General features: G+C 47.0%; 1 protein-coding gene across 3 annotated transcripts in view; it reads right to left on the bottom strand.

Moving 5' to 3' along the window:
• grb14 (growth factor receptor-bound protein 14) overlaps positions 1–16,233 on the bottom strand; it is a 144,396-nt gene that overhangs the window by 18,498 nt on the left and 109,665 nt on the right. For all 3 annotated transcript variants that reach the window (XM_078552299.1, XM_078552301.1, XM_078552300.1), the window contains one exon: positions 635–715. In XM_078552299.1, coding sequence (XP_078408425.1) covers positions 635–715 — 81 coding nt within the window. The remainder of the gene's footprint in view (positions 1–634; positions 716–16,233) is intronic.

Consider the following 16,233-nt stretch of genomic DNA (forward strand, 5'->3'; position numbering starts at 1 on the left):
CTTCCTGTCTCAAATATTTCTTCTTCCCTTGCCCAGTTTCTTCCCACTTACATCTGTGATTCTTGTTTTACATAAGCCAACCTCAGAACCCTAAAAAGCTTAAATTTTGTTTTTTATTATTTGTAGTATGCTAATCTGCATTGGAAGTAGAGGATAATGCTGTATCATATGTGAAATTTCAAAGTTTAGATACTCTTGAATTATCCAATTTCCTTTATCCTTCAGTGGATCTATTCCACTAAGCGGATCTCTGAATTTTGATCCTATCTGAATGTATGGTAATTAAGTTGATCATATTTATTCTACCGCCCTCTTGCAGCCAAGAGAGAAGAATAATCTGAAGCATGGATTACTAACAACTACCTTGCTGTATGTTTGCATGATATGCTAACGCTATAATTTAATAAACACCTTAATGGACATTTCAAATAAATAAATTGAAGAAAACAAAGGCCCTCAAGTTTTTCATCTTTCGAGGCAAACTAACATAAAAGTGACCAACTATGTTAGCTAATTTTTGCAAGGAGATGCAATATTAAGTTTAGATGATACATCTTAATAAATGAATTGTTTTTTCTAACAACTATAAAGTCATATTCTATTTTTTTCCAGTTTTATATTTTGAATTCCATACCATTGGTGATGAATTCAGTGATGTAAGGCTACCTCTCCTTTGCTGTGGTATGTTATAGTTTTGGTACAGCTGTATTCCATACTGCAAAATAAAAGATTTTTTTTTAAAGAGGGGGGAAAAAGCATCTGGTGAGTTAAAATCAAAATAAGCTGACTAACTTTAAGAAAGTTTAAGAAAAAAAGTGAAGTTACTAAAATATAGTCTTGTTGGACCTTACAAATACGCTTCTCCACCACTATTAATGAACCACAGATAAATATAAAGTAGTTTCACTTTTTCAAACATTGGCGTTTCCAAGATGCACAAAATTCTTGAATTTTGCACGTGCATGACATGCTTGACATCTATACAACAGTAATTTCCCTTTACTCAACCAAACTGAATCATAGTAGAATCTGAAGGAAGACTAAACAAAATGCGTGCACAGGTTATTCTAAAGGGAGAACCTAGCTTATTCTTAAATCTGGTTCAGTTACACACACTTGTTTTCCCAAAGTGGTATTGCAAAGAAAGTAGGAGGATCAATATCTTTGTACCATCCACAGAACAATAAGCCAGATGTAGCCTTGAAGCAGAAATAAACAGATCATGCGAACAAGGAGCAGGAGTAGGCCATTCGGCCCTCGAGCCTGCTTCACCATTCAATAAGGTCATGGCTGATCTAATAGTAACCTCAAATCTGCATCAGGCCTACCCTCAATAGCCTATCGCCCCCCTGCTTACCAAGGGGAGGTGGTGGCATAGTGGTATTGTCACTGGACTGGTAATCCAGAGACCAGGGTAATGCTCTGGGGACCCACTATGGCAGATGGTGAAATTTGAATTCAACTAAAATCTGGAATTAAAAGTCTGATGACAACCATGAAACAATTGCCAATTGTCATAAAAACCCATCTGGTTCATTAATGTCCTTTATTCTTCCTGCCAAAATGGACAATTTCACACTTTCTCACATTATACTCCATTTGCCAGATATTTGCCCACTTACTTAACCATCTATATCTTTTTGTACTCTCCTTATGTCATAGAAACATAGAAACTAGGAGCAGGAGTAGGCCATTCAGCCCTTCGAACCTGCTCCGCCATTCATTATGATCATGGCTGATCATCCAACTCAATAGCCTGCTCCCACTTTCTCCCCATATCCTTTGATCCCTTTCGCCCCAAGAGCCATATCTAACTCCCTCTTGAAAACGTACAATGTTTCGGCCTCAACTACTTTCTGTGGTAGCGAATTCCACAAGCTCACCACTCTCTAGGTGAAGAAATTTCCCTTCATCTCAGTCCAAAATGGTCTACCCCATATCCTCAGACTGTGACCCCTGGTTCTGGACTCCCCCATCCTCGGGAACATCCTACCTGCATCTACCCTGTCTATTCCTGTTAGAATTTTATAGGTTTCTATGAGATCCCCCCCTCATTCTTCTGCACTCCAGCGAATATAATCCTAACCGACTCAATCTCTCTTTATATGTCAGTCCCGCCAAACTGGGAATCAGTCTGGTAAACCTTCGCTGCACTCCCTCTATAGCAAGAACATCCTTCCTCAGATAAGGAGACCAAAACTGCACACAATATTCCAGGTGTGGTCTCACCAGGGCCCTGTATAATTGCAGTAAGACCTCCCTGCTCCTGTACTTGAATCCTCTCGCTATGAAGGTCAACATATCATTTGCCTTCTTTACCACCTGCTGCACCTGCATGCTTACCTTCAGCGACTGATGTAAGAGGACACCCAGGTCTCGTTGCACATTCCCCTCTCTCAATTTATAGCCATTCAGATAATAATCTGCCTTTCTGTTTTTGCTACCAAAATGAATAACCTCACATTTATCCACATTATACTGCATCTACCATGCATTTTCCCACTCACTCAGCTTGTCCAAATCACACTGAAGCATCTCTGCATCCTCCTCACATGTCCTCTTCACAACTTACTTTCCTATCTTTGTATCATCAGCAAATTTGGCAACCATCCCATCCATCCCTTCATCCAAGTCATTGATATAAATTGTAAACAGTTGTGGTCCCAGCACTGATCCCTGCAGCACACCATTTGTTAAACTGAGCCAACCAGAAAAAGACCTATTTGTGCCTACTCTCTGCATCCTGTTAGCCAGCCAATCCTCTATCCATGCCAATATGTTACCCCCATACCATGTGTTAGCCAGCCAATCTTCTATCTGTGCCAATGTTACCCCTTTACCATGAGCTTTTATTATCTGCAATGAACTTTGATGTGGCACTTTATCAAATACCTTCTGGAAATCTAATACAGTACATCCACCAGTTCTTTGTTACTTCCTCAAAGAATTCCAGTAAGTTGGTTAAACATGATTTCCCTTTCCTTCCATGTTGACTCTGCCTGATTACCTTGAACTTATCCAAGTGCCCTGCTATAGCTTCTTGAATAATAGCTTCTAACATTTTCCCTATGACAGATATTAAGCTAACTGGCCTGTAGTTTCCTGCTTTCTGTCTCCCTCCCTTTTCGAATAACAGAGGTATATTTGCTATTTTCCAATCTAATGGGACCTTCCCCGAATCTAGGGAGTTTCGGAAAATTAAAACCAATGCATCAACTATCTCACTAGCCACTTCTTTTAAGACTCTAGGATGACGTCCATCAGGATCCGGGCACTTGTCAGCCCGCAGCTCCAACAATTTACTCAGTACCACTTCTCTGGTGATTGCAATTTTCCCGAGTTCCTCCCTCCTTTCCATTTCCAGATTTATAGCTGCTTCTGGGTTGTTACTCATGTATAGTGAAGACTGATGCAAAATACCTGTGCAATTCATCTGCCATTTCCTTGTTTTCCATTATCAGTTCTCCAGACTCAATTTCCATGGGACCAACGCTTACTTTGTTAACTCGTTTCTTTTTAATATATTTATAGAAACTGAGATTAATGGAATCATGCAAATTAGACTAGCTGATTTTTGGCACGTGGATAGAAAGTTGTAAACATACACGCTTGTGGGAGATACTACCCAGTTACAAAACTGTAAATACTCATTGCCAACAAAAGCTAAATCAGTGAGGCTCCTTTACTCAGAATTCATCAGTATTTTCTTGACATAATGGGCAGTATTGCAGGCATTGAATCAGGAACTGCCCAAGCATTTCAGCCAATTCACATTCCATGTGATGGGAGTTAAACGTAAAGTTCGAGCAATATGCAGAGTCTCTGTCTTTACTAGGAGATTTCATTTCCCCTGGGGGTGGGGGGATTGTCCTGATTCTGGTTGCCCAAGACATAGTTCTGCAGTGTTAAAGGAGGTGGGATTCCGAAGTGCTAACCATACCAGCTTCCCAAGTCTCAGTGGAACATGATGCAAGTATGCGGCCTGCAACACTTACTGAAATGAGGTGTGCTGGAGTTCTGAAGGGTGAAATCAGGTGCAAGGCATCAACATCATCCCTCTTTGGAAAGGGACTGAAGGGACTAACAAACTGCTTGCTTGAAGTGGGGAGTAGAAGTGGGTTGGTCATAGGACATTGGTGCTTGAGGGCGCTCATGGGCATATATGCATCTTCACCCAAAGGTGAAGAAAGTAGAAGGGCTCATATTTTTGCATCATCCTTAGCCCAATAACCAACACATTACTTTGAAATGAGAAATGAGAAATGCAAATTTACAAGCCTAACATTGGCATGCAGGTGCAATCATCCACAATACACTGGAAGCATCAATGCTGAAAGGTATCAGAAGGCATGATCAACATAATTACTAGGCTTGCATCCCAACTAAATTTTCTCAAGTTTCAGGACAGCATAGCATAAAGGTAGTGTGGGAATGGCAGAGAGGGAGATAGTAACATTAGTACAGAGGAATGACACATGTACAATTCCAGAACAGAATGCTGACAAGAACGTCTTAGAAAACCAAGTGTCACCAATTAAGTCATATAGTTCTCTTGTGTCATAATCTCTCAACATTTTATGCACGGGTGAGAGAGAGCAAAAATATACATTAAGTTGTATTAAACAGCAAGGTTAAAAGCATCAAAATACTCTGGGTGGAGTTTTCTGTGCCCGCTGGTGTCGGGTGTGCTCGACGGCATGAGCGGACAATATGGCAAGAAGGCTAGGAACCGGTTTCACATCATCATGAAACCAGTTTGCGATTGTCCATTCAGCCCATCGATGGTGGGCCACGTTTCCCGCTATCGGGCATCGGGAACCTCATTGTAATACATCTACAAATCTTTAAAGGTCAGTCCGCCGAAATCATTCACCCATGCTGGATCGTACACCCATGCTGGCCTGACTGCACGCCAACGTGTTTCACAACAGCATATACGAGGGATGCACTTGATGGGCTGCACCTTGAGGGGAACTTGGAGGTGAGTGCACTGTGATGTTGCGCAGTGCTCGCCCGGGTCACCTGTTGGACTTCAAGGTTCAGGCGTGTTGGACCTGGGGGTGGGGCAAGGGCTGCCCTGCAGTTGAAGGTAGTGCACAAGCACATGTTGCGGGGGGCGGGGAAGCTGCCACACATCTGGGAAACCTAGTATAAAGTGACCATTCCTCTGCAGCTGAGACAGTTCAGACACAGCCATATTGATATGCATGGAGTCAAGCCTCTAGCTTATCTGCTCTCTCAAGCAATGCATGAAAGTACCACCAAATGCTCCAGAGCTTTTCACCCCTCAGGAACAGACTGCAAACTACTGAGCATTTTCGTGGACTGCAGAACAGATGGGCGACTGGGCACATTATACAATCTCCTTGCTAAAGCTGGCCATGGAGTAATCACTGGCGGAGGCGCAAACATCCTTTTGCAACGTCATCATCCCAGTTTGGACCAGTGTCTCCCATAGTTCAAGTTAACAGTGCAGCCTTGCAGTGTGGGTGAGGAGAATGCCTGTGCCTGAGCTGAGAGCACAGCATGCAGTCCAGTGGACAGAGCTGCTGCCAATCGGTCAGGTGGAGTGGGGCGGAGGTGGTTTGGGTTTCAGGCAGCCATGCAGTGCACTAAGCTCTGGCCATCCAAGTGGTGGCCAGCACTCTCCAGGATGCATTAAGGGGCCTTCATACTTAACCAAGAGAGGCTCTTAGTATACCCAAGCTAGCCCACGCTCCTCAGTCTTTCATCCTGCAGGAGGAGTACAACAGGAGCATGGAACCTGGTGAACTAGCTGTATGCCTTGTGGTGTACAAAGAGAGAAGACTACAGAGAAGAGAACAATGGAGGTACCTGGCTGTGTAGAGGGAGGAGCAGCACCCTCAGGAAGAAGGCGCGGCTCAGCCTCCCACACAGGCCCCTGAAGAGCCACAGCGAGCTGTCGTTGGTCAGCGCCTAGCTAGGCCCAGGGTTTAAAGATGCCGCCTTTCATTCCTGCAGATGACCGAGAACCAGTGTTACCAAAGACTGTGCATGTCTAGGGAACTGGTCGGTCACATCTGCCAGCTACTGCAGGGTTTAATGCCATGGGGACATGGAGGGTATCCACTGCCAGTGGCTTTGAAAGTGACCGCGGCACTCAATTTTTATGCCAGTGGCTCCTTTCAGGGCTCCACAGGTGACCTCTGTGGGATATCACAAGGCTCCACCCACAAATGCATCCATGAGGTCATAGGTACCATCTTCCATCTTCGTGAGGGCACACAACTTTGCATATTTTGCCTGGGACCAAGAGTGCAAGGATACAGGAGCAATTGGATTTGCCCAGATCTCAGGTTTCCCACAGGTGCAGGGTGCCATCGACTGCACTCATGTGGCGCTCAGATCTTGCAATAAGCGATCAACCATGTTATCTGCAAATGGTTCCATTCACTGAATGTGCAGCTGTTGTGCAACCTCTACAAATGCATCCTGCAGGTCTGCGCACAGTTCCCATGGAGTGTCACAGCTCCTATATCCTTAGTGGGTCTCAGATCCCTGGAGTCTTCCAGGGTTCACAGAGGCTGCAGGGTTGGCTCCTAGGGCACAAGGGCTACCCGCAGAGGATGTGGCTGATGACACCCGTGCAGCGACCTCAGACTGCAGCAGAGTGAAGGTATAACGAGGCTCATGCTGCAACTCGCAACTTGGTGGAGCAAATCATCGGAATGTTGAAAATTAGGATCCCATGCCTGGACCGGCCTGGTGGAGCCCTGCAATATAGTCCACAGAGGGTGTCACACATTGTCATCGCCTGCTGCACCCTTTACAACCTGGCGCTGCTACAGGGAGAGGAGCTGGCTGAGGAGGAGCTGGAGGTCTCCTCCAATAATGAGGACATCAACTGTGATGAGGGTGAGGAGGTCCTCAAAGGCGACGATGACGGCCTCCCACCAGCCAGACGAGGCAGGTGTGCTCGGGAGGCCCTCATAGCTGCTAGATTTGTGGAGGACGATGACATCATGCAGTGAGGAGACACCATAGATCCTCACATTGCATCTGTGAAGGTTTGACTCCAGTCAGGCTTAAGGCAGTGCACGTACCCTCTGTGATAACGCTCCTGTCATGGAGACGCAGTGGAGGCCCTAATAGGCACTAGATTTTAGGATGACAACGACATGCATTGAGGACACTCCATAAATCTTCACATTGCTTCTGAGAATGTCTGACTCCTGTCTGGCTAAGGGCAAATTGCTTGCGCTCTGTGATCAGGGTCATAACATGGAGACACAGCCATGAAACTTTAAAACTGCCTGATCTTTTGACAGCCTTCAACACCTACACCTGACCCCTTCAGGAGTACAGCATCACTGGTCGCAGATGCTGAAGAGACGGGGGCCAGCCCCACCTTAAAGGTGCTGAGAGAACGACGGAACTCTGCGACATTCTGGCAGCAATGACAAGCACCCTGTGTGGGTGGTGGGTGGTCCTATGGACGGGGTAAGAACAATGACGGTGAGTGTGAGAGAGTGAATGGTGATGTCCCTTGAACTGGCAGTGAGTGAGGGCACTGGGGGTGTGTGATGGGTTTGTAAGTGTGAGAGTTGGGAGTGATGAGAAGAGTGACTTACCCTGGCGGAACGGAGGGGATCATTCATCCTCTTGCAGCACTGGGTGACTGTTCTCTCATGCAGGGGATTGGCGCTGATCATTGTCTTCCATGCTGGAATGATGATGCTGCTGCCTCTCCGGCGGCCACAGCGTGGGCAGAGGACATCATGGCGAGCCTTCACTGCATCCAAAAGGCACTCGAGGGACATGTCATTAAACTGGGGCGCTCAGTCTTTTTGCCTTTAGGAGCCATCCTGACTCCTGTGCAGCAATCCTCAGCTGGAAGCACTGAGAGGTGTGCGCACAGCTGCACTTCAAACATGGTGTCCGGCGTGATGAAGTGACGAGGTAACCACGTGCATGCAAACAGCGTGTTTCCTGGGAATGCATAATTAATGCAGCGGGTTTGGGACAATATGACGTGAGAAGCTGCCTTTGCGGCTGACGGGTAAAACGTTTAGTGCAAATCCGATTCCTCCCGTTGACACACAGGGGACCCTCTATCACACAGGGGACCCTCTATGTTGGAATTTGGCTTGTGCAAGTAAAGGAAGGAAAAAATGGGAGTGGGCCATCTCTCATGCTTCTTCCCATGAGTTTTCCAAGAGATTTGAGCACATAATCCAGGCCAACGCTTTAGTACAGTATTAAGGGAATGCTGCACTGGCGAAGTTGCTATCTTTTGGATAAGGCATTAAACAGATATCCATCTGCCCCCACCCCCCAACCCCTCAAGTAGAACTAACATATCCCATGACACTCTTCAATGCAGGGCAAGGGAGTTCTCCTCCTGTCCTGGCCAATATTTATCCCTCAACAAATATCACTGTAAATCACAAATTATCTGGTCATCTTATCTCATGGCTGTTTGTGGGATGTTGCTGTGCATAACTGGCTGCCACATCGCCTCAATTACAGCAATGACTATAATTTAAAACACACTTTGTTGGTTGTAAAGCACCATGTGGTATCTTGATGTCATGGAAAGCAACCCCATGACATTTAATTCAAACGAATAGTCAAAAATTGGCAGGCAAGACAATGCCTGATGCAGCAGCAAATGCAATAGTTACACCAGGACTGTCCGCCACCACCCTATAAAAGCAAAATACAATTAGACAACATGCAACAATAGAAAAAAATGATTTAGCTTTAAGTGAAGCACAGCGAAAAATCTAGTCCAAAAGAGATGCTCAATACTTACAGCAATAATTATGAAGTAACCTCACTCAAGATAAATGAAAGGCCAATTTTCTCCTTCCCTAAACTAAAATACTTTAGATGAAGAATGGGTGTTAACCCTTTGCTCGGCACACAAACATCTAAATATTTTCTGGTGTTTGTGTATGACCAGGATACAACAATGTAAATTTCACAAAAATGAATGTCATAGATCTCTGCCCTCACAATGCTGCTAATGTTAGGTGAAGTTCATGAAAATACTGCTTCCAGAAAACCCTGGCACAGACCCTGATCCTGATAAAAAGAGAAATTTCTGGGAATACTCAGCAGGTCAGGCAGCATCTGTGGAGAGAAACTGAGTTGACATTCCAGGTTGATGAGCCTTCATCAGAACATGGGTCATCGACTTGAAACGTTAACTCTGTTTCTCTCCACGGATGCTGCCTGACCTACTGAGTAGTTCTAGCTTTTTTAGCTTTTATTTCAGATTGCCAACATCTGCAGTATTTTGCTTTTGTATTACTGATCCTGATTACAGTGGTTTAACATCAGTGGCATTGTTTTCCCAGGGCCCACAAGGCTAAGGGGGCCCGACTCATCGTTGTGCTACCCAAACCATCAGTGCATATGAAGGTAGCAAGTGGTGGAAAGAAAATCATTCCAATTTTAGTATTTCAAAGTTTTCTTTACATAAAAAAATACTAATTTTTCTTTGAAGATGAACAGCATCAAATTGCACCATTGTATCCCAGCATTGGTTCTACTGCAGACTGCAGTTGCGCTGAATGGAGGCAGGACTCATCGCAACCAGGTTGCTGAAGGTGCCACCCAGAAGTGACATGGGGTGAGCATTGAGCTGGTCAGGGACAGCCAGAGCTCATCCAAACACAGTGACAAGGGGCCCTACTTGTGCAGAGCAGGCAGGAGCCCTGAGCAGTAGTTAATATATCAGCAGTGCCTTCTGAACCAGGTCATGGAAGGTTAAAATCAGACACATATAACCACATTCAGATTATATTCTTCCATATTAATTTTTAAGATTGATTTTCTCATTAATAATATTCAAGTTATTAGAGCATTAGAATCCATTCATATTTTCTTGTTAGAAGTTTGTTTGTACAATCCAAATGCACCTCTATTGGGATTTTATTTCCCTTTCAAGTGCTTTAATTTTCAATTTGTTCTCCTCCTGACCAAGGTAAATACTGGGGACGTGATTTGTAGATTTGTAGCATTTATTGGGCATTGAACCACGCTTCAGGAAAGACTTCACAGCCTTGGAGAGCATGTTGAAGAGTTTTACTAGAATGGTACCAGGGATAAGGGACTTCAATTATGTGGAGAAACTGGAGAAGCTGGAATTGTTCTCCTTAGTGTAGAGAAGGGTAATGGGAGATTTAATGGAGGTATTCAAAACTTGACTGAAGTACAAATAAAGAGGAACTGTTTCCAGTGGCAGAAAAATTGATAACCAGAGAGCACAGATTTAGGGTGATTGGCAAAAGAATACAAGGTAGCCTGAGGACTTTTGTTTTTTTAAATGTAGTGAGCTGTTGTGATCTAGAACACGTTGCCTGAAAGGGTGGTGGAAACAGATTCGATAATAACTTTCAAAGGGAATGCGATAAATACTTCAAGGGAAAATAATTACTGGGCTATGGGGAAAGAGCAGGGAAGTGGGATTATTTGGATAGCTCTACCAAAGAGCTAGCACAAGCTCAATGAGCTGAATGGTCTCCTGTGTTGTATCCTTCAATAATTCAATGATTTAAGATTTAGGTTTGCATCAGCTTTCAGGATCAGAGAGATCAGACGAGAAAAATGTGACACCTAGAAATTGTTTTTCTTCATTTAGGTTCATAGGGCAGAATTGTCTGTGTCCGCTGGCATCAGGTGTCATGGCAGGCGTGAGTGGACAACGTGGTGGGAAAGCCAAAAATCTGTTTCACGCCATCATAAAACACGTTTGCAACCATCCGCTTCACCCATCAATGGTGGGCTGAGTTTCCTGTCGCTAGACGTTGGGAACTTCATTGTAATACATCTGCATATCATTATAAGCCCAGCTCGCCAGAATCATCCCTCCACGCTGGATTATCTTATCACGCCAACATGTTTCACAACAGCATTTAAAAGGCGTGCATCTGGTGAGCTACACTTTGAGGGGAACTCGGAGGTGAGTGCACAGTAACGTTGTGCAGCACGTGCAAGAATCGCCTGTTAGACTTCAAGTTGAGGCGCTGTGCATTCAGGTGAGGGCACAGGCAAGTTGCATTTTCCCAGCTGGCTGACAGCGCAGTGCTGGGGAAAAGGCTGCACTGCTGTGAAGGCGAGTTGTTTTTTTTTGGGGGGGGGGGGGGGGGGGGGGTGTGTGCAAAGGCTGCCCTGCAGCTGAGGTGAGTTGTGGGGGTGGGCAAGGGCTGCCCTGCTGTGGAGATGAGTTGTTTGGGGGGAGAGGGAGGGAGGCAGGTGTGGGGCAAGGGCTGCACTGCAGTTGAGGCGAGTTGGAGGGTGAAGCAAGGGCTGTACTGTGGTTGAGGCATGTTATGGGGGTGACAAGGGCTGCCTTGCTGTTGAGGCAAGTTGGGGGGTGGAGCAAGGGCTCCGCTCCTGTTGATGGTGGTGCACGAGTATGTGCAGGGGGAGGTGGTGTGGGGGAGAGAAGCAGCCACACTTTAAGGAAACCTTGTATAAAGTGACCATTCCTCTGCAGCTGAGACAGTTCAGGTGCAGCCACATTGACATGCTTGGAGTCAGGCCTCTAGCTTATCTGCCCACTCAAGCAATGCAGAGGCCTGAAAGTGCCACCAAATGCTCCAGAGCTTTACACCCCTCAGGCACAGACTGCAAACTAAAAAGTGTTTTAGTGGAACAATTGGGTGACTGGGCATGTTGTACAATCTCCTTGCTAAAGCTGGCCGTGGAGCAGTCACTGGTGGAGGTGCTCACAGCCCCTTGCAATGTCATCATCCCGGTTTGGACTAACAGGTTAGAAGAATGCCTACGTCTGAGCTGAGGGCACAGCATGCAGTCCAGTGGGCAAAGCTACCACAAAACGGTCAGGTAGAGTGGGGCAGAGGTTGGTGGGGTTTTGGGTAGCCATGCAGCGCACTAAATTATGCCCATCCAAGTGGTTGCCAGCACTCTCTGGGATGTGTTAAGGGGCCTTCAGAATTAACCAGGAGAGGTTCTTAATACACCCAAGCTAACCCACGTGTCTCTCTCTTTCACCCTACAGGGGGAGTACATCAGGATCATGGAACCTGGTGAACTAGCTGTATGTCTCATAGCTTACAGAGAGTGAAGACGAAGGAGAAGAATGGAACGGAGGTGCCTGGCTGCACAGAGGGAGGAGCAGCAGGAAGAAGAGACAACTGGAGCTCCAGCTTATACTGAAGAGCCACAGCGAGCTATCGCCGATCGGTGCCTAGCTAGACCCAGGGTCCATAGACGCCGTCTTTCATTCCTGCAGATGCCGACAACCAGTGTCGTTGAAGACTGCGCATGTCTAGGGAACTGGTCAGTCAAATCTCCCACCTGCAGCACGATTCGGCGCCACGGGGACATGGAGGGCGTCCACTGCCAGTGGCTGTGAAAGTGACCACGGTGCTTAAATTTATGCCAGTGTCTCCTTTCAGGGCTCCACAGGTGACCTCTGCAGGATATCACAAGCCTCCGCACACAAATGCATCCATGAGGTCACGGATGCCATCTTCACGAAGGCACACAACTTTGTGCATTTCACCCGGGATCAGGAAAGCCATGATGCAAGAGCACTGGGATTTGCCCAGATCTCAGGTTTCCCACAGGTGCAGGATGCCATCGACTGCACTCACATGGCGCTCAGATTTCTATGGCAACAAGCGGTCAACTATGTCAACCGCAAGGGCCTCCACTCGCTGAATGTTCAGCTGGTGTGCGACCACCACAAACGCATCCTGCAGGTCTGAGTACAGTTTCAAGGAGTGTCCATGACTCCTACATTCTCCGTCTGTCTCAGATACCTGGCACATGCATAGAAGCTGCAAGGATGGCTCCTCGGGCACAAGGGCTACCCACAAAGGACGTGGCTGATGACACCAGCGTGGCGAGCTCAGACTGCAGCAGAGAGAAGGTACAATGGGGCTCATACTGCAACTCGCAACTTGGTGGAGCAAACTATCAGGATGTTGAAAATTAGGTTCCGGTGCCTAGACCTGTCTGGTGGAGCATTGCAATATAGCCCACAGAGGGTGTCACGCACCATTGTCACCTGCTGCGCCCTTTACAACCTGGTTCTGCAACAGGGAGAGGAGCTGGCTGAGGAGGAGATGCAGGAGCTGGAGGTCCCCTCTGATGAGGAGGGCATTGATGAGGGTGAGGATGCAAGGTCCTCGAAGGCGAGGATGATGGGGATGAGGCTGTTGCACTGGCCAGACGAGGCCGGCACACTCAGGAGGCCCTCATAGCTCCTAGATTTGTGGAGGATGATGATGACATGCAGTGAGGAGATACCATAGATCCTCACAATGCATCTATGAACATTTGATGCCTGTCTGGCTGAGAGCGGCGCACATATCCTCTGTGATAAGGCTCCTGTCATAGAGAAGCAGCGGAGACCCTAATAGTCATTAGGATGATAATGAAGTGCAGTGAGGACATTGCCTCAGAATGTCTGACTCCTGTCTGGCTGAGGGCAACTTGCTTGCGCTCTGTGATCAGGGTCATATCAAGGAGACGTAGGCATGAAACTTTAAATGCACCTGATCCTTTGTCAGCCTTCAGCACCTGACCCCTTCTGGAGCGCAGCATCACCGGTCATAGATGCTGAAGAGATGGGGGCCAGCCCCACCTCAAAGGTGCTGAGAGCACACAGAGAGAATGAAGGAACTCTGGCGCCTGCTCACGACACTGGCAGCAATGACAAGCGTCATCAAGGTGCAGGCATCACTAATCACAGAATTGAATCACAGAATCAGAGTTTTAACGGCACAAAAGTGTCTGCACCGGCTCTCCAAATGAGCGTTATGACCTCGTGCCATTGCCCTGCCTTTTCCCCATACTCCTACACATTGTTTCTATTCAAATAATCATCTGATGACCTCTTGTGTCCAGTGAGTGTGAAACTGGACCATCACTTTGATCTGAAGGTTACACACTGCACAGGGGATAGAATATAAAAGTAAGGATATAACGTTGGAATTGTATAAAACACTGGTGAGGCCACAACTAGAGTACTGTGTGCAGTCCTGGTCACTTTACAGGAAGGACGTAATAACTCTGGAGAGAGTGCAGAGGAGGTTTACAAGAATGTTGCCAGGGTTAGAAAAGTGTAGCTACAAGGAGATTGGATAGGTTGGGGTTATTTTCCCTGGAAGAAAGAAGGCTGTGACTTGATTGAGGTGCACAAAATTATGAGGGGAATAGATAGAGTGGACAGGATAAAATTGTTTCCCTTGATGGAGAATTCTAGAACCAGGCGGCATAGGTTCAAGATAAGTGGCAGAAGATGTAGGGGGGACATGAGGAAGAACTTTTTTATGCAGCGGGTAGTGGTTGTAGGAATTCTCTGCCCAAGTTGGTGGTAGAGGCAGAAACTTTAAACTCTTAAAAAGTACCTGGATCTGCACCTAAAGTGCTGTAAGCTGTAGGGCTATGGGCTGGGTGCAGGAAGGTGGGATTAGAAAGGGCATCTGGCTGTCCTCGGGCTGGCATGGACAAGATGGACTGAATGGCCTCCTTCTGTGCTGTAACTTTTCTATGGTTCAATGGAAGAGGCCTTGGACTGAGACACCTGCCTTTATCTTATGCAAGGACCAACATTTCACATCTGAGTGACACGAACACTGCTCATCATAATAAGCAGCCATAGGCAAAACAACATTCTTGGGAGTTTATTTACAACAATGAACATTATGTACAAGTGATCAGCACCCATGCCCAGGCTGTGCAACTACATCTTCTTAACCTTTGTTAATTTAGTTTATTTGTTTTGTAACGAAAGAGTTACATCTTCTTAACCTTCCTAACCCTGCTGCTACGTCTTGGTGCTCCCCGGATATCCATAGCGGAGTTGGAGGCTACCTGCTGCCTGCTTCACCCTGTCTGTGATGACCTTGACGGGCGTTCTCTGAAGGGCCTAGACCTGGAGGGCCCCGGTCTACTTTCGAGGTCCTGCTGTGTGGCAGTGGCACTCTCCTTGGCCTGTGGAGCTGGAGCTGCTGGGGTCACAGGAAGAGGAGATTCGGATGGGCCGGACCCTCTCAGAGTTACCTGAATGGATGGCCCTGGGATGTGCAGCTGCTGATCCTCCTCCCTATGGGTGCCCCAGCGCCCCTGGCTGACTCACTGTAAAGGTAGCTGGAGTGAGATCAACCTGCCCCACTACCCCCCTCGCTTACACAGGCCAGCTATGGCATCAGCGATGGAGTTCAACCAAGCAGCAGTGCTAGACCAATGTCCTGAACCAACTTCTCCATGGTGGCCACCATCCTACCAATGTTGACCTCGGTGCATTGGCATGCTGGTGCTATCATCTCAGCCTAAAGGTGGATGGACTCCTCTTTCATGTCTTGCAATCTGAGGAGTGCAGCGGACATCCCTTCCTGATGTTCCTGAACTTGCCTTTGTAGCCCCAGCAACTGAGGTATAACCGAGTCCAGAGGCTCGTCATCCCGACTCGGTCTCAGCAATGTTCTGGCAGCCCTCCAGTGCCGGAAACCTGACAAGTCCCTGTCGCCGCCTGCTGTGGATCAGACAGTGCGATGTGCTCACCAGAGTGTGACCCAAAGTTACTCTAGAACTAGGTCTCACCGAGGTTTGTGTCTTTGCGCTGGTGGAGGGTGTAGGTGAGCGCTGTGATGGGTCTTCAATTGAGGTTGCAGTAGATCCATCTTCCAAGGTTTCTTCAGGGCTTGATTGGAGGCCCTGAGTCCTGGGCTCCATCAGCTGTTTGGCAGATGTGCCTGCGAAAGTAAGGGGAGATAATTAGTGCATGGCAGTGGCCTGTGAAACAGGACACATCACTTGCAGCATGGTTGTCTGATGGATTTTGCACTGCTGGACCCTCACTTCGTAGAGCACCACTGACCTCACCATCAGCACAGGAACAGTCCAGATCTTTGCTGGCCAGCTGTATGACTCAATTTTCAAAGTCTGTTAGATCCTTGATGTAAGGCATTCCTCCACCAATCTGCGACCTCTCCCTCTACTTGAGTGTCAGTTTGTTCTGCATGAATACAGATAGGTTGTAAGCAGGATGCCTGCCAGGCTAGATTATAAGGATGCCTAACGTATGTGGGTGGTGAGTGGTGCCATGGATGAGATGAGGACAATGAAGGTGTGTGTGAGAGAGTGAATGGTGATGTCCATTGAACTGGCAGAGAGTGAAATCCCTGTGGATGTGAGATGGGTTTGTGAGTGTGAGCATTGAGAGTGATGAGAAGAGTGACTTACCCTGGCGGAATGGATGAGATCATTCATCCTCTTTTGGCACTGAGT

This window comes from Cetorhinus maximus, chromosome 11 (assembly GCF_964194155.1).
Source record: "Cetorhinus maximus chromosome 11, sCetMax3.hap1.1, whole genome shotgun sequence".
NCBI lineage: Eukaryota > Metazoa > Chordata > Chondrichthyes > Lamniformes > Cetorhinidae > Cetorhinus > Cetorhinus maximus.